Below are 17984 nucleotides of genomic sequence, written 5' to 3'. Positions count from 1 at the left end.
AATATAATTTTAAAGAATATATTTTAATTAATTTGTATTTCAATGAGGAAAATAAGTATTTGATCCCTCTTGCCAAACACACTCAATACTTAGTGGCAAAGCCTTTGTTTGCAAGCACAGCGGTGAGACGTTTGTTGTAGTTAACCACAAGTTTAGCACACACACCATGGGGAATTTTGGCCCACTCTTCTTTGCAGATTCTCTCTAAATCATGAAGGTTGGTGGGCTGTCGCTTGGCAACTCTGACCTTCAGCTCCCTCCATAGATTTTCCATCGGATTGAGGTCTGGCGACTGGCTGGGCCACTCCATGACCTTAATGTGATTTTTCTTGAGCCAATCCTTTGTTGCCTTTGCTGTATGTTTAGGGTCGTTATCATGTTGGAAGACCCAACCACGGCCCATTTTCAGAACCCTGGCAGAGGGGAGGAGGTTGTCCCTCAGGATTGTGCGGTACATGGCTCCATCCATCTTCCCAGTGATGCGGTGAAGTAGCCCTGTACCCTTGGCAGAGAAACACCCCCAAAACATTATGCTTCCACCTCCATGCTTGACGGTGGGCACAGTGTTCTTGTTGTCATAGGCAGCATTTTTCTTCCTCCACACATGGCGGGTGGAGTTGAGGCCAAAAAGTTCAATTTTGGTCTCATCTGACCACAAAACCTTCTCCCAATAACTTGGTTCATCTTTCAAATGATCATTGGCATACCTGAGGCGCGCCTCCACATGTGCTCTCTTCAGCAGGGGTACCTTTCGGGCACTGCAGACACTCTGGTGTTGATTTTTAATATAGGCTTAGCGGCGTTAGTATCAGCCATAGATGGTGGGATGTGCAGCCGTTCCATTCTCTCCAGTTCATATATATATATATATATATATATATATATATATATATATATATATATATATAAATAAATAATGGTATGCTGGTATATATATATATATATATATATACAGGTATGCTGCGCTGTGTATATATAAAATGGTATGCTGGGCTGCATATATATATATATATATATATATATATATATATATATATATATTGGTATGCTGGGTCATATATATATATATATATATATATATATGTCAGGATGGTATCTCTGCAGAGCATTATGCGCCCCTCGGCTCGTGCTGTTCGGCCGAGAAGGCACTGATTTTCTTGTATCCTGTTTCTGTGTTTTGTTTGCAGTGTGTGAACACTGGTTTATATGCTCACCTTTGTTGAGAGACACACCCGACTTCACCTGCTGAATTCTGTCTGGCCATGTCATGGTTAATCTGTGTTTGGGTTCTGCTGTGACTGACAGGTCATCCTGCCAGTGGATCTGTCTTGTTCTCAGGTGTCTGTGCTTGGAGATCAGGGGGATGGTCCAATTACATTCTGGACCAGAATCCTGGCCTCCTATATAACTAACCCAGTCTGTGCTCTCATTGCCGGATATTGAGCTTGTCTCTGCCTGGTTCTGTGTTTCTATTCTTGCTCTGTTGATTCTGACCCTGCTTTGCCTTTCTGACCATTCTTGTTTGCTGCCTGCCCCTGACCATACTGCCTGTATATTGACTTTGCCTTCGGATTGTGATTTTGTACTTTTGCTGCCCGTTTGTTGTGACCCGGACTGTTGACCATTTGTTATTGTGTTTTGTCTGTCTGTCTTGTCCTTGTGTCCCACCTAGCCAGCGCAGGGACTGCCGCCCAGTTGCTCGCCGCCATTTTAGGGCGGATTGTGGCAAATAGGTAGAGGACAGTGGGCGGGGCTGAGCTTAGGGCTCACTGTTTGTCTTGTCCTGCTGTCCGGTTCCTAACAGAATATCCGGCCTTACTTTTTTTTTTTCTTTCTCTTCTCTCTCTCCACCTTGCTATGGACCCCATGAAAGCTCTGGTTGAGCAAATGCAAAGTCTCAACCAGCTTGTTCTGGACCTTACGCAACGGGTGCAGCAGGTAGAGTCTTTCCTGGGCCAAAATGCCATGCTATCTGCTGCTGTTCCCCCAGAACCTCCAGTGCAGCTTCCTGATAGGTTCAAGGGCGAGAGAAAGGCCTTTCGGATCTTCAGAGAGGGATGTAAGTTGTTTTTCAGACTTTGTCCCCGGTCCTCTGGGGATGAAAGCCAGAGAGTGGGCATCATTATGTCACTCTTACAAGGACCTCCGCAGGAGTGGGCCTTTTCTTTGCCTCCAGATGCCACTGAATTGTCTTCTGTGGATCAGTTTTTCTCCGCATTGGAATTACTGTATGATGACCCTGACAGGGCAGCAGCAGCTGAGAGGCAGTTGACAGTTTTGAGACAGGGCAAGCGACCAGTGGAGGAGTATTGTGCCGAGTTCCGCCAGTGGTGCGTTCCATCCGGATGGAACAATCCTGCGCTTAGATGCAAATTTAAGCAGGGGTTGTCTGATGGCATTAAGGATGCCTGGACAGGACACCCAGATCCTTCCACCCTAAAGCAGGCCATGAATTTGGCTATTCGCATAGACCGTAGGCTCCGTGACAGACATAGGGAGAAAGTAGGCTCTGACCCTTCTAAGACCTCTGTCCCCTGCTCTGTCAAACACTCTGTTGTTATCCCTGATATACATGAGGACGAGCCCATGCAGCTGGGACAATTGGACGCCAGGACCAGGCAAGAACACCGGAGACACAACGGTCTGTGTTATTACTGTGGTGACAGTAGCCACTTCATCAGTTTCTGCCACAAGCGTCCCAAGCGGCAAGAAAACCTGCACCCAGATCATCGGCGTCCAGGTGACTCCCAGGAAGGTCACTTGGGCGCACAGGTACCCTCCGGCGAAATAAACATTGCTAGTTCTACTGTAACTGATTTGCCTGTATCTGATGCCAATTTATCATGTTCTTCTGCTCGTCCTGTCAGTAAGCCTGTTCTCCATGCCATGGACTCTTCTTCTGATGAATGGGAGTCAGATGGCAATCTTCTAAGTGAAGTTGAGTCCTGTGAGGGTCCTGAGGCCCCTCATAAAAGGGGGGGTACTGTCAGGATGGTATCTCTGCAGAGCATTATGCGCCCCTCGGCTCGTGCTGTTCGGCCGAGAAGGCACTGATTTTCTTGTATCCTGTTTCTGTGTTTTGTTTTGAACGGAAAAAAGCCAGCTTACCCCATCCACCGAGCTTCACAGCACGGGCTCACACTCCAACAGGTGTCCTGAGTAGATGCGGAAAAGAAACGAGTCCAGCTCCCGGCAAGGTGGAATCAAGTGCGTTGTTTATTGTATCTCCGTCACCGTACACACGTGCGGCATGCCCCCAACTGAAGCCTACGCGTTTCGGCTGCTACACCGCAGCCTTAATCATGGCTATCCTCCACTAAGTTAGATCACAATAAATAGTTGCCAGTGTGTGAACACTGGTTTATATGCTCACCTTTCTTGGGAGACACACCCGACTTCACCTGCTGAATTCTGTCTGGCCATGTCATGGTTAATCTGTGTTTGGGTTCTGCTGTGACTGACAGGTCATCCTGCCAGTGGATCTGTCTTGTTCTCAGGTGTCTGTGCTTGGAGATCAGGGGGATGGTCCAATTACATTCTGGACCAGAATCCTGGCCTCCTATATTACTAACCCAGTCTGTGCTCTCATTGCCGGATATTGAGCTTGTCTCTGCCTGGTTCTGTGTTTCTATTCTTGCTCTGTTGATTCTGACCCTGCTTTGCCTTTCTGACCATTCTTGTTTGCTGCCTGCCCCTGACCATACTGCCTGTATATTGACTTTGCCTTCGGATTGTGATTTTGTACTTTTGCTGCCCGTTTGTTGTGACCCGGACTGTTGACCATTCGTTATTGTGTTTTGTCTGTCTGTCTTGTCCTTGTGTCCCACCTAGCCAGCGCAGGGACTGCCGCCCAGTTGCTCGCCGCCATTTTAGGGCGGATTGTGGCAAATAGGTAGAGGACAGTGGGCGGGGCTGAGCTTAGGGCTCACTGTTTGTCTTGTCCTGCTGTCCGGTGGCTAACAATATATATTGGTATGCTGCGCTGTATATATATAATGGTATTCTGGTGGGGTGTATAGCTAGAGGAATAACTAGTAGGAAGAGGAGATTGTGATCCCGCTGTATAGAGCTCTAGTGACATCACATCTGGAATACTGTGACCAGTTCTGGAGACCTCACCTCCAAAGGATATTGATAAAATAGAAAGGGTCCAAAGACGGCTACAAACATGGTGGAGGGTGTCAGGCTTAAGGATATGAATCTGTATAGTCTGGAGGAAAGAAGGGAAAGGGGGGACATGATCGAAACCTTTAAGTGTGTTAAAGGACTACATAAGGTTCAGGAGGGAAGTGTTTTTAGTAAAAAAACTGAACTCGAACAAGAGGACACAGTGAGAGGTTATTGGGGGAAAGATCAGAAGCAACGTAAGAAAATATTACTTTACTGAAAGAGTAGTAGATGCTTGGAACAAACTTTTAGCAGAAGTGGTAGGTAAATCTACAATATCAAAATTTAAACCTGCCTGAAATAATCATATATCTATCCTAAGATAATAAGAAGGGAAATACTAAAAGGGCAGACTAGATGGACCCAGTGGTCTTTTTCTGCTGACAATCATGTATGTTTCTGTGTGTCTATGCATTGTTTCTGATTCTCTGAATGCAGCCAGCACATACTGTACATGACCCCGGATGACCATAGTATTATTGGAATCAGCCATAGGCTATGTTACCACTTCAGGAACATATCGGTCAAACGCGGCTATCCCGTTAAATAAACGTCCACTAATAATGATCATGACCATTCTTAGCGTCTGTCTATGTTACGAGAAGGCCGCCTTCCCCCATGTGTTCCCGAACATAAAGAGTATATGCAAACCACATAATGAGAGGACTGATTTTACTAACAGAATATTTTCAGCAATTATTTTATTGGGTCTATTGAGTTGAATTAACTTTCTTGGGTTGTTTAGTCTGTTTTTTAGTTGGTTATACAGTATGTGAGGATGGCTATTACCATATGAATCACCTCTGTGTATCACACCAAGACCCCATTCATCCAAACACCTGTGATGTGTCCTGCTATCTTGTTGCCATGGCGATATCCATCCATATGAACTAAGACTAATGAGCGGCCATTTTTGCATTCATTAATCTGATACACAAGACATATATGATCCATATTCTGAGCCCGGCCATTATGCAGCCCTCCACCATATACAAGTATAATGATCCAAACAGTCCCAAATTTCTAAAGTAGCCGCAATGCTGCGATTTCCCTTATCTTTGTCTAAACTTGCCTAAAATTGTCAGATACCAATAGACTTGAGAATGTAATATATTCAGCGCTCTATGGAGGAACAGGAAGAAACAGGTTTTCTGAAGAACTGCAAATGATGGAGAATAAGTGATCGGAATACATACGAGTTTGCTGACTCTCTTGTTTCTAAGTATAAGACTTTATTATAGTTCAAGCATGGAAAAATCCCAAGGCCCAGATGGCTGTAGTGACATATAACTTCACAAACTCGCTCCTCATAGGGGTCAATGAATAAGCAACTTTCTTGACCTACGTGTACCAGCATTGTTATAACTCATAGTGGTTTCCATTTATCTGATTTGGGCTCATAGCTCTATGAAGCAAGAACTCTCCCCATGGGGGTTGTCTTTCCTTGCAGGTAAATGTTCCTCAGTTAGGTTCTCCTACGTGTCTATCTGTAGTGACTTTGACTTGAAGTGGTCAAGCATTTCTTCAGCCTTGTCTCAGCCCTTAGCTGATCTTTACAGACAATGGCCTTTGGCTTCACCTGCTTTTTTACTGCAACTATCACCCATATAGACGGCCAATACCTCTTTTAAATGTTTTAGTATACCATTTATACATTTGAGAGCTTACTCATGCTTAGAGCTGCAGAAAATGGTATTTTATAAGAAGATGAGTTTTAAAAGCATGTTTTACTTCTAAGCTCAAAGAAGCCAGGCTGAGCTGCTGCATGCAGGCCTCTTCCCTCCCTTGCCCCTTATTGTCCTGTATCGTTGATGTACAGAGCACAATGCTGGAAGCCAAGCGCTGTATATCAATCTTGCAGTGAAGGGAAGGGTGGTGGAGGGAGGAGGCATGCATGCAGCAGCTCAGCCTAGCTTCTATGCTTCCTGAGTCTAAAAGGAAGATTTGATTTTATGACTTTAGCCATCAGCTAAAAGAAAGGTATGATTTTTTTCTACCTTCCTAGAAACTATCTGGCCAAGTCTGTAACTCTGATATAGAACTGACAGACTCCCTTCAATGTAATGATTGCCAACTAAAAGTTCATGTGGCCAACATCTGTCTGCCCCCACTTCTTCATACCAGGCATGGATGTACCAATTTATTTATTAACAGAGAGTGTCACCACTTTTTGCTGTGCGTATACAGAGCCTTTCTGATCCTAGTCTACCCAAGATCTGGTATAAGAGGACTGACCGATACGCATTTACATGGAACCCAACAAACTTAATCTAACCAATATGGATAACTTAAAGTGAATGTACCATCAGGTACATTGCTTTAAGATTTTTACATCAATAGACCGGTGCTGGAGGGGGGATGCTGCGGCGCGTTTTTCGAACCACCTCCCAGCCCCGCACTGGAGATGGGCCCTCCAGCCCCCAGTGTGACGTTCTGCTCTCATCTCTGTGACACAGCTCCATAAGAATCAATAAAGCTGTGTCACAGAGGGGAAAGCAGAACGTTACACTGGGGGCCAGCAGGTCTGCCTCCAGTGCTTCAGGCTGGGCCGGTGCCCAGGAATAGAATGGAGCTGTGCGTGGGAACCAGGCAGTGGTTCAAAAACAAGCAACACAGCATCCCCCCTCCGGCGCCGGTCTATTGAAGTAAAAATCTTAAAGTAATGTACCTAGTGGTACATTCACTTTAAGTCATTCATATAGATTAGGTTAAGTTTGTTGGGTTCCATGTAAATGCGTATCCGTCAGCAGATCGTGGGGTAGACTGGGATCAGAAAGATTCTGGGGGCCAACGGGCCTGCCTCCAGTGCTTCAGGCCAGGCTGGTGCCCTGGAATAGACCGATGCCGTGCGCTTGAACCGGGCGGCAGTTCAAAAAAAGGACCGCAGCATTCCCGCTCCAGCGCAGGTCTATTGATGTCACTGTCATATTTTTTTATTATTATTATTATTTTTTTTTTATTTTTTTTTTTTTTGCAGAAATCAATAGTACAGGCGATTTTAAGAAACTTTGTACTTGGGATTATTTGGCAAATATGCCATTATCTATATTCAGAAAGACTTTCCCCAGGTCCCCCCCTTTCTCTCATTCACTACTCATTATCAGGAAATCTTGACTCTTTTACATCAGTCGGGCCCTGTGTAACCTAAGGAGAGGGGAGGAGGGAGGAGGAGATTATTTGGCAGCAGAGAACAAAGTATTACACAGCGGGACCTGTGTGAAAGCCACTACTTAGAGGTCAGAGAGGTCAGTGCTGACTTCAGAGGAGATAGCCAGGTAATGTAGCTGTAAATTAACTCTTTGTTGTCCTGTTTTGGTGCCTCATCTCCCTAAACCCCTCCCCTCTCCATAAGAGAACCATGAAGACAGGGGGGAGAGCTTCAAACTGCTTTTTCATGATAAAAATGCATTTTTCGGTTAATAAACCCTATTACAAAGTTTCTTAAAATCGCCTGTACTATTGATTTCTGCAAAAAAACAAACCTGAGATGACAGTGACACTTTATAGTGTTGTACCTGGTAGTACATTCATTTTAAAGGGGTTTCCTGAACGCCACAACCCTTGTCCATACAGCCTCTGAGGACACACGGATGTTATGGAAACCATATATTACAACCATGCGTTAAATGTTGCACATCGGCTACACTGCCGGAGCCGCTCTACGCTCCGAGCAGCCTGCACATTATATGAGATGGACAATTTCTTTCCTGAATATGCGCTGTTGTGTGACACACTGTTCCCCTGGGAACACTCAGACCGGAGCTTTGGGACAGAAGCAGATTCCTGTGATACTAAAAAAGCTTCAGAAAACATTTCCCACAAATTGAAGCGATTTGCCAGACAGCTGCTTAAATTTCTCATTTCTTTCTTATAATAACTGTACGGATCCGGCTGACTCCTGCACTGGTGAGATACATTCATACATGGACGGGCTGACATCAGGCTATGCAACACGTTAGGAATTGCAAGATGTATTTGATGGTTTACATCAACCTGTATCCTTCATTTACTTAAAAAAAACTGTCAAATGAAAAAATTTCCATCCAATTTTATCCATAATCTATCTGTATTAACAGGACTTATGATAACGGTTATAATGGAATACATCTAGCAATGGTGATGCCTTACAGGGACTTGGATTTATACATGGTCTCCTATAATGGTCCAGGAATACTTTTGCTGCTACTATAAATAGCAAAAAACTGCAAGATTTGGGTTATACCATCCATATCAAGGGCTAACAGCCGACACCAGACGCTGCTGTGGTACCCTGGTTATCTTCTATTGTGGCTCCAGCTACAGGCTCAAGACCTAGTGCGGCATATCCCAGAACCTTATACACAAATAGCTCCAATTCTTCAGTGTTTCAGTGTCATGGTTATTCTGTAGTCCCTGTGTATGATTCCACTGTCCTGCCTTTGCTTGATGTGACTAGAGATGAGCCAACCTGCCGGATTTCTAGTTCGTACGAACCAGAAATCTCGGCATCTGACTCCCGCTGTCTGCCGGCTCCGTGCAGCGGGTGGATACAGCGCAAGGAACGCCTAGAAAACGCCTAGAAAACTGGGATACAGCATATGCCATATGCATCACATCACTCCAATATGTATTCCATACTAGCTGATGCACACATGGTGTAGCTATGTGCTGCATAACAGGCATCTGTTTACCAGGGGTGGGAGGGGGGTGTAGTGTAGGTTTAGATCTCTGTTTCCTGACTGTGAATGAAAACATTCTCGTTCCATCTAGACTCTAAGAACATTCATTACACTTACAATAGGCAGAGCTGTGACACAAAGACAGGTACATATGCCTGCATTCACTGACAGCAAACTGTGACAGAACTATAAGATTTCATATTACAGAAACCTAGGCTGAGGGACACATGTAAGTCTACGGAAGCAGCACAGGTGCATGGAGATGATGCAGATGATGTCTCCTGGGGGTCAGGTTACCAAGTCAATAGTCAGCTAACCAGAGAGGAGATCACATGTCCTGTAACTACAATGGGGAGGGGGGAAGAAAGAGCTGAGCGTGGTCTGAGTGGACCCGGAATAGAGGATTTTAGACAACAAGAGCCGAAAAGAATGAGAAAAAACAAGGAACGAGTGCAAGCTAGCTTATATATGTTATATACTAGACACAGGGTGGTATTGGGAAGGGGGATTGTTTAGAATATTGTTTTTGTTAACCAGATAACCCCTTAAAGTGTGTTCTTTTAACTTTTTTTCCAGAATGAACTTAGAGGTAGCACTGCAATGCTCTTTGAAGTGAACATTTCAAACAAAGGCTTGTTCAGCTTTTTTTATGCCACCACCCTTGCATCTTTTCGGTTTGTTTCTGAGGGGAAATAAGTCAAAGAATTTGTAAAATTCCGGACAACCCCTTTAAGAATTTTTTTTTTTTTTAAACGTTTTTCTACCTCTGCAACATAAAATCTCTTTAAATTGTAATATGGGCTGTGAGATCTATTACAGCATACATCATGTTATCAATTCATTAGAGTATACACTGAAATAATAGCTTAGGCTATTGGTTAAGACAAGCAGTTAAATTATTGTAAAAGTTTGCTGGCCAAAAGTCCACTCTGGTTGTGATCTTTCTATGACCGTGTGCCAAACCTATTAGCTTTCTTTTTTACTACAATCTTTTAAATAAATCCCACGGAATTGAAGGACAAGTCTTGGATTAATCGCTGTGACTGATGTTTCATTTCGGCACTTATATTCTGCAGCCAATCAGTGGACAATGGAGAAGGCGGTGATAATTTATGGGCGAGTAAAAATGTTTAATAACAACATGATGGAGCTTGTACTCATGTGACCTTGAGGAAACAAGTAGGTGTTTGTAGATATACCAGGACAACTTTTATACTTATCGTATTACTTATCGCTGAATGTAGCAAATGGTTAAAAGATTGTATCGTTTTAGCAAATAAATGCTATTGAAAAACTAAAGTTGTACAATTTTTTTTAGAAAACTTTCTGTATCAATTTCTTTTGGTTTTCAAGAACTCTACATTGTTAAGAACTCGAATCTGATAGATCAGCGATTGTTTAACGGTCCTATTGAACGGCCCGATAATCCTTTAGCAAAAGATGCATGGACATCATTAGTTATGTCCGTGCAGCCCCTGCCCAAACAGTTAATACATTACCTGTCCACGCTCCCGGTCTTCTCCTGCGTTCTGCATGCTTCTCCGTCCGGCGGCTGTAGCTTCAGAGCAGTCTGTCTGAGCTGACAGGCCGGTCAGCCAATCACTGTCCAGGACCACTGTGGCCTGTCAGCTCAGACAGGTTGCTCTGAAGCCGCTGCCACCAGGATGCATGCAGAGTGCAGGAGAACACTAGGAATTTGGACAGGTAATTAATAGAGATGAGTGAACCGGCTGAGGTTCGGGTTCGTATGAACCTGAACTCTCGGCAATGATTCCCGCTGTCTGCCCGCTCCGTGGAGAGGGTGGATAAAGCCTGAGGACCTCCTGGGAAACCGGGATACAGCCATAGCCATAGGCTGTATCCCAGTTTTCTAGGCGGTCCTCTGGCTGTATCCACCCTCTCCACAGAGCGGGCAGACAGCGGGAATCAGAAGCCAAGAGTTCAGGTTCATACGAACCCCCAACCTCAGCCGGTTCGCTCATCTCTAGTAATTAACTGATTCATTACAGGTATTAACTGATCAATCGACAGACGCCGGCTGCGCATCGCTATTCCGCGTAGCGATGCGCGGCTCGCGGCACTAATTTTAGGTCTGGACCTAAAGAAACAATCAGCCAATGATCGTTTCATTGGCTGATTGTTGTCTCTATTACAATAAGTGTTAATTGTCTGAATCAGGTTGATTTGGCTGATTATCGCTCCATGTAATAGAGCCCTAACTCCTTATTCACACATTCTGTAATTTTGTCCGCAATTGCGGATGCACAATTATGTACCTAAGTTAGTTTCTTTTGGGCTATTCACATAATCTTTATTTTACAAGTACGCAATCTGATCTGCAAAATAAATGGACACGTTCTAGTACAGACCCAGATTTTCCTATGGATTCACTAATTGAAGTCTATTGGATGCACAATTTTTTGCAGAATTCTATGGAATATGAATCTGCAAAAAAATTCTGATTCACCAAGAAATGTTACAGGCTGAAAGTGATCATGTGACCTTTTTAGGGGGATGGACATAATTTTTGAACCAGTTCAAATTTATAAAAAAAAAAAAACACTGTACTGTACTTTTTTGGGGGGATTCGCAAAAAATGCTGATGCACCAAGGATGCAATTCACACAGATTTTTTAGTGGACTGATGATGTGATAGCGGACACAGTGTACGCACCAGAAAAAAACACTGAACATGTGAATGAGGTCTGAGGCAGATTGGAAAAAATGGATCCAGCCATAGGCTACATGCTGTATCCATGTTTTCCAGAACTTCCTAGGGCTGCATTCAACTTCTTCAGCCACCGGTAATCAAATGCTGCATGCTTAGGTTCACTCATCTCTATTATCCAATAGTTACTTTCATTGTTTATTGTTAGTGGATAAAAAGAAGCGTGTAGTTCAATATAATACATAGGTCTAATAAGTGCACTGTGCTACATTTTCACTAAATTATTCAGTCTATTAATTACCCGAGGCTATGTTCACACACGCCATTTTTATTGGACAACCATCATTTAAAGAAAAATAATGACCATTGTTTCCCTTTAAATGACGTCCATCCAATAAAAACTTCCATCAGTTTGATGGTGTGTGAACATAGCTCAAAAATGGGAATTTTCAATCCCAAAAATCAGACTTTTAGATCAGACTTCAGAGTTCTATTGAATTCAGTGGTCAAACATTTTCTCAGTTTACCACACATATTAATTTTGATCCATAATTGTTACAACCATAAAATTAAAGTGAACCCATCACTCTAAAAAAAACTTTTGACACGTCTGACCCTGACAAAATTAGCAGAGTGAGAAGTGTGTAGCCTAGTGCGTCTCTTCATATTTTGTGTGTCCTTTACCAATATGTTCCCATTAACTTACATTGGGATCCTGCCTCTATAACATAGCATAGTGATCAGATCCCAACCAATTCACTTTTGATCTCTCTCTACAACAGTGCCTATTTAGGTGTTGGACACCTTTTATTTGGGGATGTAATTTGGGATGTATTTGCAGCATAATACGTGCAGGGCACAAATGCACTCCCATTGACTCTCCTTAAAAAAATTTTTTTAAGTAAATTGCAATATTCAACACAGGATACAGTAAAAGTTTACATGGACAGCCTTACCTGGTGTATACCATCCATCTACACTGCAGATGTAATGAGGACAGAGCCTATAGGACTGGATTTCACTAATAGACGCCACTATAAAGACACTTTTCTTCATAGGGAACAGCAGCTATTTTCCATACGTTTCCCCAGGGAGCATTACTCTAAAGATGTCCTACTAACTGGATCTCTGAAAGCAGTTGTATAAATCCTTATATAAATCCTTGTATACAGTAAACATATAAATTCTTCAGTGTAAAACTGTGTTCTTTGTTATTCGGCCAGATTTTTTTTAACCCCTTCATGACCCAGCCCAAATTGGCCTCAATGACCAGGCGCCAATTTTCATTTTTGCATTTTTTTCCTCTTCGCCTAAGGGCCATAGTGCTTTTATTTTTCCATCTACAGGGCCACGTAAGGCCTTAATTTTTCAGGAACAGGTGTACTTTGTAATGGCACCTTTTAAAGGGGAACTATCAGCAGGTTAGATAAATCAAATTTTCTTATATCCCCCTATAGCGCCCAAGACGCTGAGGAGTAGGTATGTGTTTTACCTTTACCCTCGTCGCTGGTGCTGCACTGGTAGTCGGGGTAATATTGGGCCAGGAGCACTGCCCCTCCCCACAGCGTCATCCAGCCCACCCGCTCTGTTAATTATCAATGTGGTGGGTGGGACGGATGACACTGTGGGGGAGCAGCAGTGCTCCTGGGCCAAGATTACCCCCTCTCTTGTCTCCAGATTGGGTGGGGTTTCAAATTCAGTTCCATTGAAATAAATGGAGCTTAATTGCAAACCGCACCTGAACTGGAGACAAGAGAGGGGGGAAAGTGGCATGTTTTTGTAGCGCTGGATAACTCCTTTAATAAATGGCAAATACCTCTACGTCTGTTATAATGTCTGTGTCCATTACCATTACATTCATAATGACAATCAGAGAAGAAGTATGGATGCACACCGCTCCAAATCAAGTAAAAAATTGACTTTACTCTAACGTCTTAAAGCGCAACTCCAGCTAATTTTTTTTCCTTCAAATCAACTAATGTGGGAAAGTGCCAGAGATTTGTAATTTACTTCTATTACAAAAATCTTAGGTCTTCCAGTACTTGCCAGCTTCTGTATGTCATCGACATAGATGTGTAGGACAAACAACGGCTGAAAAGTACTGGAAGACATGAGATTTTTTTAATAGAAGTAAATTACAAATCTCTGGCACTTTCTGGCACCAGTTGATTTGAAAGAAAAAAAATATTTGCTGGAGTTGCCCTTTAGAACATGATATAGCTGAATAAAACCACACACCAACGCATTTTGGGGAAGATCCTCGAAACGCGTCGGAATGTGCTTTTATCCATTTGTATCATATTTTAAGACGTTGCACCACAAATGGTGAGCTGACAAAGACTTTTCTTGTTCATACATCCATTATGACGTCAAGTCAATTTTGACATCAATGAAAGAAATACAGCTTCTCATTCAGACTTACCCCTGCCAGGAGTAAATTCAAACCGTATATCATTCAGTTCTTTTCTGGAATTTCTGGGGAAAAAAAAAAAAAAATCAAAAATGCATTTAAATGTAATGAGGCAGTGTTTATTAAAACCCAGAATGCTTAGCAGTTTAGGGGATTTGCAGTTGGAAAAATAAGCATTCCCTTATGGCAAGTCATTCTGCACCTTTAATTTGTCAGAGACGATATAAACTCTAAGAAGGTTCAGGGATATTAACAGCCAAAGGTTTATGGAACAACGCAAAGCTCATTTTTCCAGCGGCGGTATTATTATCTTCTTAATTAACAAAAAGCAAAAAGACTGCTTGCGAGTTACATTTTTATTTCGCTGTGAGAAAGCACCGAGGAGCGCGCGCTATAACTACTCTTCTCGGAAGCAGCAGAGTATTCCATTCTAATTAAGCTATTTTTATTGCTGAGCGCTACTCTGCAACCGCAAACTTGTATACAATGTAGTTAGAAAAATGTTCGTGATGCCATAACTCAAAGTGGAGATGGAAAATCTTTCCAAAACTCATTCGGCTTTGGAAAGAAATTAATCCAATACATTTTGAGTATCGCTGTCACCTAGAGACATGTCAAGAGTTGGAGACTGATTACTAGTATGAGGAGGGAGAAGTGCTGGGCTAAGTGATTCTCTCCCCGTTTTGCTGCCTTTACAGCAGGGGGGGGTCAAACATTCAGCTCTCCAGCTGTTGCAAAATTACAATTTCTATCATGCCTGGACAGCCAAAGCTTTAGCTGTCCAGGCATGATGGGAGTGGTTTTGCAACAGCTTCCTATGGCTGCATCTAACTTCTTCAGCCATCGGTAATCAAATGCATTCGGGTTTGGATGAACCCAAGCGTGCTCAAGGTTTGCTCATCTCTCAATTGTATGCTATGAGTCTACTTACTGTAGAGCACAGGTGGCAAACTTGCAGCCCTCCAGCTGTTGCAAAACTACAATTTCCATAATCCCCCCTCCCCCATCTATATTGCGGAGAGTGAGGGATTTTTAAAGGGATTATATATATATATAATTATATTTTTTTTATTATAACTTGATGTATTATATGTAATATATTGGTTTATTAATAAAGTTATATTACTTGTAATGTGACTTCAAAAAAAGAAATCTAAACTTTTTACTTTTTATATCCACTTTCTTGGAGTGGCAGCAGGAAAGGGCGACCCGGCCTCTCTGTGGTCACCAATGTTCATGAATTGCAGGGCTATCTAAGCCCTGGACCCTGCTCTCATGCTCTGATCAAGTGTTAATAAAGAGCAGGGTGAACCCCATATTCTATATTCTTAATACTGTTACTATTTTAGTCACTATTGCAGAATACAGCAATCTCTGCACAGCAAGCAGTGGTAGTGTGTTTAGAAATCATTGCTCACTGTACAGCTGTACTCAGCTATAGTGGTGGGCAGCTTCCCCCAGGGATTGTATATTCTAATACTTCTGTGTGGCAGTAGTATTACAGCGGCTGATTAAAGCAAGGACTGCACGGTTATCTCTAACAATGTCTGTGCAGCCCTGCCCGCCCGATTATCGAGCACCGATCTAGCAGATTGGTAATTGCTTACCCACAAATCAGGCCATCTAATATGGCCTTAAATCTACTGTATGTCAATGCAGGACCAAGGAATCACTATACATAACACATTTACATCTCTCTACATAGATGGTCAGACAACAAAGGCAGCAAGATTTCAGAGACCTCCTGTTCACTAGAATCAGGGGGCATGATGCCTCTATATACTATACAAACCCGTTAGCGTCTAGAACATTTCGTACGAGATATACAAAATGATTACAAAATTACCTAATACCACGTTACATCTCAGCAGGTTTTATCCATTCACTAGTTGTACATTTTGTAACTTCAATATCTCGCTCTTATTTCTCGTTTTTTGCAGTTCCATGCCAGCAGGTTCATTTATATGGCTCATGTGTTCCCAACCTGCTGCCCATTCAAATCACAACCTATAAGATTTCCAAATATACTTATTTCGGCCACTTAACTGTAGAAAGTCGACAAGAATTTTAAGAAAGGCTACACAGGAAAAAAGAAGTAAAACTACCGCACAGCCCCTATGAAATGCCAGTATGTGGCTAATGTATTCCAGTTCCTTTCATTGTTCCTACTTTGCAATCACCAAAAGGGATTCTGTAGCCATGCTGTAGTCACACAGCCACACAGAGATATAAGTCAACGTAAAAATATTATACAGGTTAATCTGTATTAGGAAAACAGGGGAAATATTGTACATACCATGCAAAAAATACAAGGGGGGGGGGGGGGTCTACTAAGAGTTTCACATAAGAGAAACAGATGGCTTATGTCAGGGAGACCATCCAAACTATAACACTGCCGGCTGCTAGGAAACATGGATATGCAAAAGAAGAGCCCGTGGACCCTCATTTAAGAGTCTCGAAACACAGAACTAGCCAGATAACCCTTTGGGATGGACCCAGCCAAGGGGTGGCTCCTGTAGGGAAACCACCATATTAAGTGGCTCCATAAGTCAATGTAGTGACAAGGGAAAAACCAAGGCCGGGTATCCATCCACAGACAGCTGTTTTGGAGTATTGCCCCTCATCAGTGTGGAGCAGGATTCTGGCTAGGTGGGAACAATGCCTAGTAAAGCCATAAGAGAAACAGATCGCTGATCTCAGGGAGACCAGCCAAACGATACATTGCAAGCAGCGGGTTAAAGCGCACAATGCAGTGAAATCCTAGGTGCATTGCCACCTGGGAAACATGAATATGCAAAAGAGAGCCCATGGAGCCTCATTTAAGAGTCTCAAAAAACACAGGGACTAGCCAGATATCCCTCCGGGAAGGACCCAGCCAAGGGGTGGCTCCTGTAGGGAAAACACCAAAACCACCATACTTAGTGACCCTATAAGTCAATGTACAGTAATAAAAGGAACTATCCCTTGGCTGGGTCCTTCCCGGAGGGATATCTGGCTAGTCCTGTGTTTCAAGACTCTTAAATGAGGCTCCATTGGCTCTTCTTTTGCATAAGAGTTTCACATATCTTACGTGTGTTCTCCATAAATCCAGTGCACCTGAGGCTATCTGTGCAATCTAGGTCTAGATTTCAATTATACTATACACCCATCTGCAGGCATATGTTTGAATAAGTTTAGCGCATGGGGAGGTCACTCCCTTAATGATATGCCACTCCCCCACCCCTACTGCATACTTAGCAGGTAGCGGTGAGTGTAGCAGCTAGAAATTAATTCTGCAAGCTTTGCAAATTTTCTGTCAAACTTGTTAAGCATCCCAAATCGAATCTTGACGTATTTCATTAAAACAGCCAAAGCTATAGTAGCTACAGTACTGGGACTATTACAGAAGGGCAAATTTGTTACAGCCTGTTGTAGAAGTGTCAAAAATCAGAAAATCACAATTAAAAAAAAATGTCAATCAGCCAGTCGCTCATCCAATTTCCGCCATTCTTCCCTTCTCTGTCCCCATATCACTCTGTTAGTCTCTCCCTGCTCTACTTTAACTGTCCGCTGCCATCCTGCTCTCTCCTCCACACACAGCCGACTCCACACTGATCCGCCTTATATAGAGAGGGAGGGGCTGACATCCCAGAGGGGACTGCAGCTGATTGGACGGGCGCTAGGGATTATGGTTAATCCCTTTCTCCCACCCAGTGGCGCTCCAGACAGCCGCCATTTTTTTTAATGAATTTTCTTAACAAATCCGAGTGAATTTGCTTTGTAAAACAAAGCAAATTGACAGCGCGATTCACAGCGAATCTTGATTCGCCAGATTCGCTTAGCTCATCTCTATAGACCAGTGAAAAGTTGCAAATTTGTGTTTTTTTGCCATCTGTGCCAGAGGCAGTTCTTGGAATGCTCTGTCTGGCTGTTTCTGGTATTGCAGCTCATCTACATAAAAGTTGATGAGCGAACCGGGTTCGGGTTCGAGACGATCCGAACGTTTGGTATTTGATTAGCAGGGGCTGCTGAACTTGGATAAAGCTCTAAGGTTGTCTGGAAAACATGGATACAGCCAATGACTATATCCATGTTTTCCACA

At 43.0% G+C, this 17984-nt stretch overlaps 1 protein-coding gene across 2 annotated transcripts in view; it reads right to left on the bottom strand.

Annotated features, from left to right (window-relative positions):
• Positions 1 to 17984, bottom strand: part of STK39 (serine/threonine kinase 39) — a 259852-nt gene that overhangs the window by 55359 nt on the left and 186509 nt on the right. For both annotated transcript variants that reach the window (XM_069985123.1, XM_069985124.1), the window contains exon 15: positions 13916 to 13968. In XM_069985123.1, coding sequence (XP_069841224.1) covers positions 13916 to 13968 — 53 coding nt within the window. The remainder of the gene's footprint in view (positions 1 to 13915; positions 13969 to 17984) is intronic.

The sequence above is a fragment of the Dendropsophus ebraccatus genome, chromosome 9 (genome assembly GCF_027789765.1).
Source record: "Dendropsophus ebraccatus isolate aDenEbr1 chromosome 9, aDenEbr1.pat, whole genome shotgun sequence".
NCBI classification, from domain to species: Eukaryota; Metazoa; Chordata; class Amphibia; order Anura; family Hylidae; genus Dendropsophus; species Dendropsophus ebraccatus.
Note: the sequence above shows the minus strand (reverse complement) of the source record. Positions and strands in the feature narration are given on the sequence as shown.